The sequence below is a fragment of the Cherax quadricarinatus genome, chromosome 4 (genome assembly GCF_038502225.1).
Source record: "Cherax quadricarinatus isolate ZL_2023a chromosome 4, ASM3850222v1, whole genome shotgun sequence".
Lineage (NCBI taxonomy): Eukaryota > Metazoa > Arthropoda > Malacostraca > Decapoda > Parastacidae > Cherax > Cherax quadricarinatus.
The window spans coordinates 10,036,677-10,050,839 of record NC_091295.1 but is presented as its reverse complement, the minus strand read 5'-3'; the positions used below and the strand labels follow the sequence as shown (position 1 = coordinate 10,050,839).

General features: G+C 42.3%; 1 protein-coding gene across 5 annotated transcripts in view; it reads right to left on the bottom strand.

The window, feature by feature from the left end:
• LOC128684405 (early endosome antigen 1-like) overlaps positions 1 to 8,186 on the bottom strand; it is a 128,755-nt gene extending 120,569 nt beyond the window's left edge. For 3 of the 5 annotated variants that reach the window (XM_070094304.1, XM_070094323.1, XM_070094330.1), the window contains exons 1-3: positions 7,911 to 8,185; positions 5,840 to 5,917; positions 3,591 to 3,861 (exon numbers count right to left, since the gene is read on the bottom strand). In XM_070094304.1, coding sequence (XP_069950405.1) covers positions 3,591 to 3,861; positions 5,840 to 5,869 — 301 coding nt within the window. In that variant the 5' untranslated portion in view covers positions 5,870 to 5,917; positions 7,911 to 8,185. Of the gene's footprint in view, positions 1 to 3,590; positions 3,862 to 5,839; positions 5,918 to 7,910 lie in introns of all 5 variants that reach the window. The other 2 variants (XM_070094309.1, XM_070094314.1) reach the window with 2 other exon arrangements.
• Between the last annotated feature and the right edge of the window lie 5,977 nt (positions 8,187 to 14,163).

Genomic DNA, 14,163 nt, shown 5'->3' with positions numbered 1-14,163 from the left:
TCGGCGATTTTGCCGACTTTGACTCCCATTTTAGGCCAATTACATTATTCCAATCAACCAAATTCTTAGCTATTTCACTAGTATTACTTCTATTCTATCGATTGAGCACAAGAAATCGCCAAGTCAACTGTTTCAACTACAGAATAAAGTGATCGGAAATTGTTAATTTGGCCAATTTAACACAAAGTTCAAAATACAGTGGACCCCCGCATAACGGACGCCTTGCATAACGGACAATCCGCATAGCGGACGCTTTGATCGCTAAAATTTTGCCCCGCATAGCGCCCAAAAACCCGCTCAGCGGCCTTCGTCCGAGACGCGTCCAATGTGCGGCCTGAGCCAGCCTCATATGTTCCGCCGGTGGCATTGTTTACCAGCCAGCCTCCGCGGTAACATTCAAGCATACAATCGGAATATTTTGTATTATTACAGTGTTTTCGGTGCTGTTTCTGGAAAATAAGTGACCATGGGCCCCAAGAAAGCTTCTAGTTCCAACCCTACAGCAATAAGGGTTAGAATTCCTATAGAAATGAAGAAAGAGATCATTGATAAGTATGAAAGTGGAGTGCGTATCACCGACCTGGTCAGGTTGTACAAGAAACCCAAATCAACCATCTCTTCTATTGTGGCCAAGAAAACGGCAATCAAGGAAGCTGTTCTTGCCAAAGGTTTAACTGTGTTTTCGAAACAAAGATCGCAAGTGATGGAAGATGTTGAGAGACTCTTATTGGTGTGGATAAATGAAAAACAGCTAGCAGGAGATAGCGTCTCTCAAGCGATCATATGTGAAAAGGCTAGGAAGTTGCATGAGGATTTAATTAAAAAAATGCCTGCAACTAGTGATGATGTGAGTGAATTTAAGGCCAGCAAAGGTTGGTTTGAGAGATTTAAGAAGCGTAGTGGCATCCATAGTGTGATAAGGCATGGTGAGGCTGCCAGTTCGGACCACAAAGCGGCTGAAAAATATGTGCAGGAATTCAAGGAGTACATAGAAACTGAAGGACTGAAACCTGAACAAGTGTTTAATTGTGATGAAACAGGCCTGTTCTGGAAGAAAATGCCAAGCAGGACCTACATTACTCAGGAGGAAAAGGCACTCCCAGGACATAAGCCTATGAAAGACAGGCTTACTTTGTTGATGTGTGCCAATGCTAGTGGTGATTGCAAAGTTAAGCCTTTATTAGTGTATCACTCTGAAACTCCCAGAGCGTTCAGGCAAAAGAATGTCCTCAAGGATAATTTGTGTGTGCTGTGGAGATCAAACAGTAAGGCATGGGTCACTAGGGACTTTTTCTATAACTGGTTACACCATGCATTTGCCCCCAATGTCAAAGATTACCTAACTGAAAAGAAATTAGAACTTAAGTGCCTCCTGGTGTTAGACAATGCCCCTGGTCATCCTACAGACGTGGCAGAGCGACTTTATGGGGACATGAGCTTCATTAAGGTGAAGTTTTTGCCTCCTAATACCACTCCTCTCCTGCAGCCCATGGACCAGCAGGTCATTTCCAACTTCAAGAAACTGTACACAAAAGCTCTGTTTCAAAAGTGCTTTGAAGTGACCACAGACACTCGCTTGACTCTAAAAGAGTTTTGGAAGGATCACTTTAATATCCTCAATTGTGTAAACCTTATAGGTAAGGCTTGGGAGGGAGTGACTAAGAGAACCTTGAACTCTGCTTGGAAGAAACTGTGGCCAGAATGTGTAGACAAAAGGGATTTTGAAGGGTTTGAGGCTAACCCTGAGAGGAGTATACCAGTTGAGGAATCAATTGTGGCATTGGGGAAGTCCTTGGGGTTGGAGGTTAGTGGGGATGATGTGGAAGAGTTGGTGGAGGAGGACAATGAAGAACTAACCACTGATGAGCTGATAGATCAACTTCAAGAGCAAGAGGCCAGACCTGCGGAAACTGGTTCAAAGGAGGGGAGAGAGAAATTGAAGGAATTGCCTACTTCAAAGATTAAGGAAATGTGTGCAAAATGGCTTGAAGTGCAAACCTTTTTTGATGAAAATCACCCTCACACAGCTATTGCAAGCCGTGCTGGTGACTGTTACAATGACAATGTTGTGAACCACTTTAGACAAATCATAAAGGAACGAGAGGTACAGGCCACTATGGACAGATATGTTGTGCGAAAGAAGTCCAGTGACTCTGAAGCTGGTCCTAGTGGCATTAAAAGAAGAAGGGAAGTAACCCCAGAAAAGGACTTGCCTCCTCAAGTCTTAATGGAAGGGGATTCCCCTTCTAAACACTAACACTCTCTCTCCCCTCCTCCCATCCCATCAATCATCACCAGATCTTCAATAAAAGTAAGTGTCATGTAATTGTGCATGCCTTTTTCAGTTTGTGTGTACTAAAATTAACATTTTTTTGTGGTAAAAAAAATTTTTTTTCATACTTTTGGGTGTCTTGCACGGATTAATTTTATTTCCATTATTTCTTATGGGGAAAATTCATTCACATAGCGAACATTTCGCATAACAGCCAGCCCTCTTGCACGGATTAAGGTCGCTATGCGGGGGTCCACTGTATTCCAATTTCAAAATAGGCTCCAGAATAAACAATGTAGGTATTCCTGGAACTAAACTAACATTTCCTCTGTTCATTAGTTACATTTTGAGGCTTTACAAATAAATTCCATTTTGATTTTTTATTCACATAATGAATTTTTATTCACACCAAAAAATAGAAGATTTACTGTTATGCAATACTGTAATAATTGTATAAATATCATCACCATATTTGTGAATGTATATTAGACCCACCAGCTGACATGTATTAGATGTGTGAGGTCGTTTGTTTACTCTTGAATATCGGCAAAAATTTAACATTTCCGCTACTTTGAGCTCAGTTTCAAGCCATTTCCAGTGCTAAAACCAATCAAAATCATCTCTATTTCTGTAATATGTCTTCCATTCTATCAAATGAGACCAAGAAATCGCAAATACAACTATAAAAAACATACAAAAAAACACTGCAAAGTCGCTGTTTTAATCAAAAAATCATGATTTCAGTTTTTTGTCTCATTATACACAGTGTGCTGCAGGATCTGTTTTATGTGGTGCACACATACCACATAGATGTATTCTCTCATATCTAGGCCCAAATGTACCACTCACAGTTTATCAGAGTGAGCTGAGCTCATGACGTAGATCTACGGTTTGGACCCTGAACGTAAAGCCGTAGATCTATGGGACGGACCCTGAAAGGGTTAAAGGAGGGGTCTGGGATATTGGCAGTTTGGAGGGATATGTTATATATCTTTATATATGCTTCTAAACTCTTGTATCTGGGTGCCTCTGCAAAAAATAGTGATTATGTATGAGTGAAGTGAAAGTGTTGAATGATCATGAAAGTATTTAATTTTTGGGGATTTTATTTCTTTTTGGGTCACCCTGCCTCGGTGGGAGACAGCTGACTTGTTAAAAAAAAAAATCAACTCTAAATAGACTTTAAGGGAATAAACTGAAAAATACTTTTCATGTCACTAAAGTTTTTTGGTAGAGAATACACAACACTATTTAACAAAACTATTGCATTTAATACATATACATACACTGTATTCTGTGATATACTGCTAATGAATACCTTTCATTCCATGAATAGTACTATAATGCTTTTCTAGTTCCTGTTGTGAATTGAGTCTTGCCTTACAAACTGGACATAAATAGTTGGCTGATGGGTCTATGTGTTCTGCTTCATAATGATCTTGAAGTAGTTCAGGTGTTGAGAAGCTCATATAGCATGTTGGACATAGAAAGCCCTCCACTGCTTCCCCAGGATCTCCATCAAGCTTTTCACCATTACCAGAAGGTTGTCCTGTTGCTTGAGGACCCACTTCACGCACCCGCTCTCCCACCTGGAATTTCAAATTTTGCAAACTTAACTCAAGGTTTGAATAAATACTACTAGGAAACAATAACAACAACAATACCAATGATAATAATATTAACACCATTGTGAATTAAATACAGTACAGTATACAACAACAGCAAAATATGCACTATGCTTCTTTGCTTGAGCTAATAACTAAAAAGCTAAATTAATAACACTAGAGCAAGAAATTACTTTAATAACATAAATGAAAATATATGTACATTACAGTATCTTAATTTATTTATTTACTTATTTACAACAAATATATGTACAAGGTATACAGGCCTAGGTGATATCAATGACATACTACTAATTAGAAAGCCCTTTGTTATGCAGAGCATTTCGGGAAAATTAGGTCAGTTTTGTCCCAGGATGCGACCCACACTAGTCGACTAACACTCAGGTACCCATTTTACTAATGAGTGAACATATACAAACAGTATAGGGAAACACGTCCGATGTTTTGACCCCTTCGCTGGGAACTGAACCCGGGCCCTCACCGTGTGAAGCGGGAGCTTTAGCCACCAGGCCACGGGGCATGAGTATTATCATGTAACCATCTACTTTCAACTTTTCCACTGCTCTTATATGTCTAGCCAGAAGTTCCTTTACAACAAAGTCCGTAACTACTTATAACACTGATGAAGACTGAGACACTTATGCAACATATGGGAAACTTTATTTAGGAAATGTTTCGCCACACAGTGGTTTCTTAAGTCCAATACAAAGCAGAGAGGGGTAAGGAGAGGAGGAGTTTGAGGTAATCAGTCCCTCAGCCTGGAATTGATTCCAGGAATCTTCAACTTGTCAGTTTTCAAACTACTAATCACATACAACATTGATGTTCAAATTTTAACATCCCCTGGCTGTATATACAGTGGACCCCCGGTTAACGATTTTAATCCGTGCAAGAGGGCTCATCGTTATGCGAAATAATCGTTATGCGAATGAATTTTCCCCATAAGAAATAATGGAAATAAAATTAATCCGTGCAAGACGCCCAAAAGTATGAAAAAAATTTTTTTTTACCACATGAAATGTTAATTTTAATACACACAAACTGAAAAAGGCATGCACAATTACATGACACTTACTTTTATTGAAGATCTGGTGATGATTGATGGGATGGGAGGAGGGGAGAGCATTATCTTCTTACTGTTTAGAAGGGGAATCCCCTTCCATTAGGACTTGAGGTAGCAAGTCCTTTTCTGGGGTTACTTCCCTTCTTCTTTTAATGCCACTAGGACCAGCTTGAGAGTCACTGGACCTCTGTCGCACAACAAATCTGTCCATAGAGCTCTGTACCTCCCGTTCCTTCAAGACTTTCCTAAAATGGGCCATAACATTGTCATTGAAATAGTCACCAGCACGGCTTGCAACAGCTGTGTCAGGGTGATTTTCATCTATAAAGGTTTGCAGTTCAACCCACTGTGCACACATTTCCTTAATCTTTGAAGTAGGCACAATGGATTCCACAACTGGCATAGGCTTCTCAGGGTTAGCCCCAAACCCTTCAAAATCTTTCTTAATTTCCATACTAATTCTCACCCTTTTTACCACAGGGTTGGCACTAGAAGCTTTCTTGGGGCCCATGGTCACTTATTTTCCAGAAACAGCACCGAAAACACTGTAATAATACGAAATATTCCGAGTGTATGCTTGGATGTTACCGCGGAGGCTGGCTGGTAAACAATGGGACGGCCGGCACATGTGAGGGCACATTGGACGCGTCTCGGACGAAAATCGGTAAGCGGGTTTTTAATCGGTATGCGCGGCAAAAATTTTGCGATAAAAGTAATCGTTATGCGGAAAAATCGCTATGTGATGCCATCGTTATGCGGGGGTCCACTGTATATCACAATAAAATACATATGAACTTTACCCTTGATCACTATGGTCAGAAAAACATTGAATTTTATATCCTTCAGTGACTATGCCAAGTTCTGTTTTAGCTTACTAACCTTATTCATGAAACTTTTGAGAGAGTTCATGATTGCTGATGTTCTCTCCCTTTCTGCATTCAGAAGCTGATTTACATCCTGAAAAATATAAGAAAATAAAGAAAACTGGGAGAACATAGTTAGTTTATTAGGTTTAAGTCCTATCGCTATATAAAGCTGGCCTAGCCAAAAACCTCAAAGGAAAATTTAATTTCTAAGGGAGGAAGTCATGTGACCTATCAGTGTATTGTATGTGCACTGGAAGATACACCATCTTGATATATTACGTATTACTGTATGTATTTCCTAAATATTATTTTAATTTTAACTTTTACTTGAATGTGATGTATAATATTCTAAAGCCAGGGCATGCTCTGACCTAAGTGTTTTCCACTTAACATTTGCCTTGATGGACTACCAAATTAAATCATTAATAAAATAGTAATAGAAAATGGTTGAAAAAACTGAAAGTATGCAGCATTATTGTAATGACCACTCACATAATTGACTTATAGTAGTTTTAAAATACTGGTTAATATCTAAAATCCAGTGGACTTCTGTGCCAACTTTCACGGGTGTGAACATTTCACTCTTGCCTGAGTATCAGTGACAAATTTCCCCTGCTCTCTCTCTCTGGGATGCTTGTCCTCATGTACTTTGCTCACCGGGCACTTTACACGAGGGGCACCTGGTTATCGGCTTACTCTTAGCCAGCTCCATTTTCCCACTCTGTGGATAATTCTTTAAAGGTCTTTGGTGGGAAGCTGGTTACTGAACTCAGGTGGGGGTGAGGGGGGGTCTTGCTCTGCTGGGGCTTGGCAAGGACATCCACTGGATCTAATTGGAAACTTCAAGTTTCTATTTCTGTTTACAAAGGAACTTTTGTCCATTTTCTTTCTTTGCCCTGCTTTGGGCAATAAACCTTCCTCGAACATTGGGAAGTCAGGCTCAATATGGCAAAAGCTGTTAGTGGTCCTAATACACCCAAACAAACAAACAAACAAATCTAAAATCCAGTTCTTTGGAGAATTCACATATTTTTTTAAAAACAGTATAAGCATGGCATCTGTATCCCAGCATTTTTTGTACAAACTAATATTTTGGGAGATGTTAACAAAAATATTACCTTACCATTATTTTGGCTTGAATGATGCATCAGGGCCAATGGTTAATAATGAGCAGGGATGGGATAATACCAAAATTTGTACAGATACCGATATCAGTTTTAGGCTGAAACCAATATTATAAAAATTAACTAATACTCAATAATACTAAAATTAATCGAAATTAGTCAATACCCACCAATACCTAGATTCACTTTAAGGCCTAGACAACTGATATTGATACTTTAGCACACCTCTAGTACCAAATCAGTCACCAAGTATTGGCCAATCACAGCAGACACAAACAACAGTATGCAGTTATATGTATATCTACTGGTAGAATGGATCAAGTTATATTAGGCATTTTAGGTTAGGATATTTGGATTTTTGTCTGGATAATTTACATTTTTCCCCCCATTTGTGGAAAATAAAAATGTTCATGGCAAAATAACACTCAATATTGATGATATTAAGGAATAATTGATAATTCAATCACACAAGGACCCGATGTGGTTATTTACCAAAATATATACTGGTTTTTATATAGAATATTTTGTGAATTAACCTAATCATCAGACAATTCAATATAATTGTATAATTATTCTAGGTTAAATTCTACATAGTATATAAGAACATTATAAAAGAGTAAATTTATGCATGAAGCCTAAATGAACTTATTTAAAAGATATAGGGAGTATGGTGGGTGGGGTTACTATTACATTCATGGGGGGGGGGAGCGCCAGATCAGTAGGGGCCATACAACACCTGGGAGAATGGAGGGGAATCAGGTATGATCCAAGAAGGAAAAGAGCATGTTTAATTCCTTGGATGAAGAGCCCCTCAGTGATATAAAGGAAGCTGCCTTGAGGGGTATGGTGGGTGTAACCAGCCGTACACTGCCCACTTCACACATCTTATACTCATCAAACACCACCAGATATACCACAAACACTTCCCTCTTTCAGAATAAGTTAGAAATGCTGCCTTACATTATATTTAAGATGCTGTTTATGATGAAAATTATTAGAAATAAGGCGAGATTAGTAGTGTAGAGGATGGCTTCTCAACGTAAACAAACCTTTCCTTACAATATCCTTATAGCCGTCTCCCCACGAACACATAAATGTTAAAAATATGCAAGTAATATCGAAAAATAACTAGTGAGTTTGCGGAATGCTATAAACCAACATCATATACTTGTATTATGACTACAAAATACCCGCAAATTAGAAAGTATGTATTACATATAATAACTTGAAGATATCTAAGACAAACTCCACAGCTGTAATAGCTGTTACGCCCTTTGTGCTCTTTATATATATTAGCTACATTAATTATCCTAATTTGTATATTATATACAATAAATACTTTAGTATTAACGCTTATTAAAAATACAAGTATCATTTTCACTAGAAAAGCAACATAATGAAAAGCAGATGTAAAATTAAAATGGAAATTCGCTGCCATAAATCTCCTCCTGGAAATAGTATCACCGTTTAATTTCATAAAAGGTGTTGTATAAAGTAGGAAGAGGGAAGAAAAGGTAATTATAGGTATGTGGAAGAGTGGAGAGTAGAGTTGAGGAAGGTAGAGAAGGAGAGAGCGGTGGTGTGCGCAGGTGTGACGGCCATCTTGAGTCTGTGTAGCTTTGTTAGTGTTGGCAGGAGGATGTGTGCGCCAGCCACCTCTTGACGTTCATGGCTCTCCTCGCACAACATTTACATTATATGGAGCGCCTTTGTCACTCGTATGCGCTGTTCTCAAGCCTCCGTAGCCAGCCAGGGTGCAGCAGGGCACGGGGGTGTAAATAGTGAATAGTGGTCTATGTAAAGTGACAAGTGATTGTAAACAAAGTGTTCAACCAACCTGGATTATATCCTCCACCTCCCGTCAGGAACCATGGGCGCCAGGAGTATACCCAGTGATAAGGTAGGTACTGTCCTGTCAGGAACCATGGGCGCCAGGAGTATACCCAGTGATAAAGTAGGTACTGTCCTCCTGTCAGAACCATGGGTGCCAGGAGTATACCCAGTGATAAGATAGGTACTGTCCTCCCGTCATGAACCATGGGTGCCAGGAGTATACCCAGTGATAAGGTAGGTACTGTCCTCCCGTCATGAACCATGGGCGCCAGGAGTATACCCAGTGATAAGGTAGGTACTGCCCTCCTGTCAGAACCATGGGTGCCAGGAGTATACCCAGTGATAAGATGGGTACTGCCCTCCTATCAGGAACCATGGGTGCCAGGAGTATACCCAGTGATAAGGTAGGTACTGTCCTCCCGTCATGAACCATGGGCGCCAGGAGTATACCCAGTGATAAGGTAGGTACTGTCCTGTCAGAACCATGGTTGCCAGGAGTATACCCAGTGATAAGATGGGTACTGCCCTCCTATCAGGAACCATGGGTGCCAGGAGTATACCCAGTGATAAGGTAGGTACTGCCCTCCTATCAGGAACCATGGGCGCCAGGAGTATACCCAGTGATAAGGTAGGTACTGTCCTCCCGCCAGGAACCATGGGCGCCAGGAGTATACCCAGTGATAAGGTAGGTACTGTCCTCCTGTCAGAACCATGGGTGCCAGGAGTATACCCAGTGATAAGGTAGGTACTGCCCTCCTTTCAGGAACCATGGGCGCCAGGAGTATACCCAGTGATAAGGTAGGTACTGTCCTCCTGTCAGAACCATGGGCGTCAGGAGTATACCCAGTGATAAAGTAGGTACTGTCCTGTCAGAACCATGGGCGTCAGGAGTATACCCAGTGATCAAGTATGTACTGTCCTGTCAGAACCATGGGCGTCAGTAGTATACCCAGTGATAAGGTAGGTACTGTCCTGTCAGAACCATGGGCGTCAGGAGTATACCCAGTGATAAGGTAGGTACTGTCCTGTCAGGAACCATGGGCGTCAGGAGTATACCCAGTGATAAGGTAGGTACTGTCCTCCTGTCAGGAACCATTGGCGCCAAGAGTATACCCAGTGATAAGGTAAGTACTGTCCTCCGGTCTGGAGCCATGGGCCTCGGGAATATACCCAGTAATAAGGTAGGTACTGACCTTCCGTCAGGAACCATGGGCATCAGGAATATACCCAGTGATAACGTAGGTACTGCCCTCCTGTCAGGAACCATAGGCGCCAGGAATATACCCAGTGATAAGGTAGGTACTGCCGTCCTGTCAGGAACCATGGGCATCAGGAATGTACCTAGTGATAAGGTAGGAACTGACCTCCCGTCAGGAGCCATGGGCGTCAGGCATATACAAAACACTGCACAGCAATACACTGCACAGCAATACACTACACAGCAATACACTGCACAGCAATACACTGCACAGCAATACACTGCACAGCAGTACACTGCACAGCAGTACACTGCACAGCAGTACACTGCACAGCAATACACTGCACAGCAATACACTGCACAGCAATACACTGCACAGCAGTACACTGCACAGCAGTACACTGCACAGGAATACACTGCACAGCAATACACTGCACAGCAATACACTGCACAGCAATACACTGCACAGCAATACACTGCACAGCAGTACACTGCACAGCAATACACTGCACAGCAATACACTGCACAGCAATACACTGCACAGCAATACACTGCACAGCAGTACACTGCACAGCAATACACTGCACAGCAGTACACTGCACAGCAATACACTGCACAGCAATACACTGCACAGCAATACACTGCACGGCAATACACTGCACGGCAGTACACTGCACAGCAATACACTACACGGCAATACACTACACGGCAATACACTACACGGCAATACACTACACGGCAATACACCACACATTACACCACACAGCAATACACTACACAGCATTACAGTACACAGCATTACACTACCCAGTACTACACTACACAACACAGCATTATACTACACTACACCTGGAGGTTAACATGACTTAAGAAATCGTAATGACACGATTGCAAATAAACCATACCCCCGGCCGGGATTGAACCCGCGGTCATAGAGTCTCAAAACTCCAGCCCGTCGCGCTAGCCACTATTGTGGCTAGCTGGTCTAGTGGCTAGCGCGACGGGCTGGAGTTTTGAGACTCTATGACCGCGGGTTCAATCCCGGCCGGGGGTATGGTTCACCTGGAGGTTACCTGGAGGTTATTCCAGGGATTAATGCCCCCGCGGCCCGGTCCATGACCAGGCCTCCCGATGGATCAGGGCCTGATCAACTAGGTTGTTACTGCTGGCCGCATGCAGTCCAATGTACCTGGAGTTTACCTGGAGAGAGTTCTGGGGGTCAACGCCCCCGCAGCCCGGTCTGTGACCAGGCCTCTTGCTGGTTCAGAGCCTGATCAACCAGGCTGTTACTGCTGGCTGCACGCAAACCAACGTACGAGCCACAGCCCGGCTGCTCAGGAACCGACTTTAGGTGCTTGTCCAGTGCCAGCTTGAAGACTGCCAGGGGTCTGTTGGTAATCCCCCTTATGTATGCTGGGAGGCAGTTGAACAGTCTCGGGTCCCTGACACTCATTGTATGGTCTCTTAACGTGCTAGTGACACCCCTGCTTTTCATTGGGGGGATGTTGCATCGTCTGCCAAGTCTTTTGCTTTCGTAGTGAGTGATTTTCGTGTGCAAGTTCGGTACTAGTCCCTCTTGGATTTTCCAGGTGTATATAATCATGTATCTCTCCTGCCTGCCTTCCAGGGAATACAGGTTTAGGAACCTCAAACGCTCCCAGTAATTGAGGTGTTTTATCTCCGTTATGCGCGCCGTGAAGGTTCTCTGTACATTTTCTAGGTCAGCAATTTCACCTGCCTTGAAAGGTGCTGTTAGTGTGCAGCAATATTCCAGCCTAGATAGAACAAGTGACCTGAAGAGTGTCATCATGGGCTTGGCCTCCCTAGTTTTGAAGGTTCTCGTTATCCATCCTGCCATTTTTCTAGCAGATGCGATTGATACAATGTTATGGTCCTTGAAGGTGAGATCCTCCGACATGATCACTCCCAGGTCTTTGACGTTGGTGTTTCGCTCTATTTTGTGGCCAGAATTTGTTTTGTACTCTGATGAAGATTTAATTTCCCACGAGCCACACCCCGGCTGATCTGGCACTGACTTTAGGTATCTGTCCAGCTCTCTCTTGAAGGCAGCCAGGGGTTTATTGGCAATTCCCCTAATGCTTGATGGGAGGCTGTTGAACAGTCTTGGGGCCCCAGACACTTATGGTGTTTTCCCTTAGTGTACTAATGGCATCCCTACTTTTTATTGGGGGCATTTTGCATCGCCTGCCCAGTCTTTTACTTTCGTAGGGAGTGATTTCTGTGTGCAGATTTGGGACCATTCCTTCCAGGATTTTCCAAGTGTAGATTATGATATATATCTCCCTCCTGCATTCCAACGAGTACAAGTCAAGTGCTTCCAAGCGTTCCCAGTAGTTAAGGTGCTTGACAGAACTTATACGTGCAGTAAAGGATCTCTGTACACTCTCTAGATCTGTGATTTCACCTGCTTTGAATGGAGATGTTAATGAACAGCAGTATTCCAGCCTAGATAGAACAAGTGATTTGAAAAGGATCATCATTGGCTTGGCATCTCTCGTTTTGAACATTCTCATTATCCATCCTATCATTTTCTTTGCACGGGCGATCGTGGCACTGTTGTGATCCTTGAAAGTGAGATCCTCAGACATTATACTCCCAGGTCCCTTACATTATTTTTCTGCTCTATTGTATGGCCAGAGTCTGTAGTATACTCTGTTCTAGTTATTATCTCCTCCAGTTTTCCATAATAAAGTAGTTGGAATTTGTCCTCATTGAACATCATATTGTTTACCGTTGCCCACTGGAAAACTTTGTTTATATCTTCTTGGAGATTAACCGTGTCCTCAGCAGATGACAGCCTCATGCAGATCCTAGTATCATCTGCAAAGGATGATACGGTGCTGTGATGTATATCTCTGTCTATGTCTGATATGAAGATGAGGAATAAGATGGGGGCGAGTACTGTGCCTCGTGGAACAGAGCTCTTCACTATGGCAGCCTCCGATTTAACTCTGTTGACCACTACTCTTTGTGTTCAATTTGTTAGGAAGTTGAAAATCCATCTCCCCACTTTCCCAGTTATTCCTTTAGCACGTATTTTATAGGCTATTACGCCATGATCGCATTTGTCAAATGCTTTTTGCAAAGTCTGTGTATATTACATCTGCATTCTGATTTTCTTCCAGTGCATCCAAGGCCATGTCATAGTGATCCAGTAGTTGAGAGGTATTACACAACACAGCACTGCACAACACAGTACACAACATAGCACTACACTACACAACATAGCATTACACATCACTACACAACATATCACTACACAGCACATCACTACACAGCACTACGCAACACAGCACTACACAACACTACACTGCACAGCACTTCACAACACAGCACTACACAGCACAGCACTACACAGCACAGCACTACACTTCACATCACTACACTACACAACACAGCAATACACTTCACAACACAGCAGTACACTTCACAACACAGCACTGAGGCTCCATGACCATGTATGCCCTTGCACCACTGAAAACATTCTCAGTACAACTGAACACCTGGTGTTTGAGGATTGTTGGTCCAGTGGATAAAGAGATACATACTTTGTTCAGGTCTCAGAGGGCTGAGCATGGGAATGCAGGATCGAGTTCTGGCCAGACACAGTTCTGTTAATGACTTACGCTCTGCGACATGCTGCACTATCTACACTATATAACACACTGCAGTCACTGTGTAACACTGCACTATCGCTATATAACACCTCGCTATATAACACACTGTGCTATCACTATATAACACACTACACTATTACTATACAACATACCACACTATCACTATAATGCACCTCACTATTTTCACTATATAACACACTGCACTATCTACACTATTATAACACATCGCACTCACTACATGGTGCCTATGCAAACGTTCCTATGGTGTATAAATATACTTAGTCGAATGAATTTTGTTGTTCTCGCTGGCCCGGTGGTTAGCGCATGCATCTGGAGTTTTATGACTCGCTCATCGCGGGTTCGAGCCTCGCCAGTATCGTGCTTTATCAGATTTGTAAGTGAGGTGAAGAGAATGGACATCCAAATGCTTGGCGTTTATCGCCCTCTCCTGGAGGCCACTAAACTCGTGGGTAGTTGATATCCAGACCATTGTTAGTTACACGCCTCGTGCATTTGGTAAAATATGTAAAGTCTATGTCAGTGA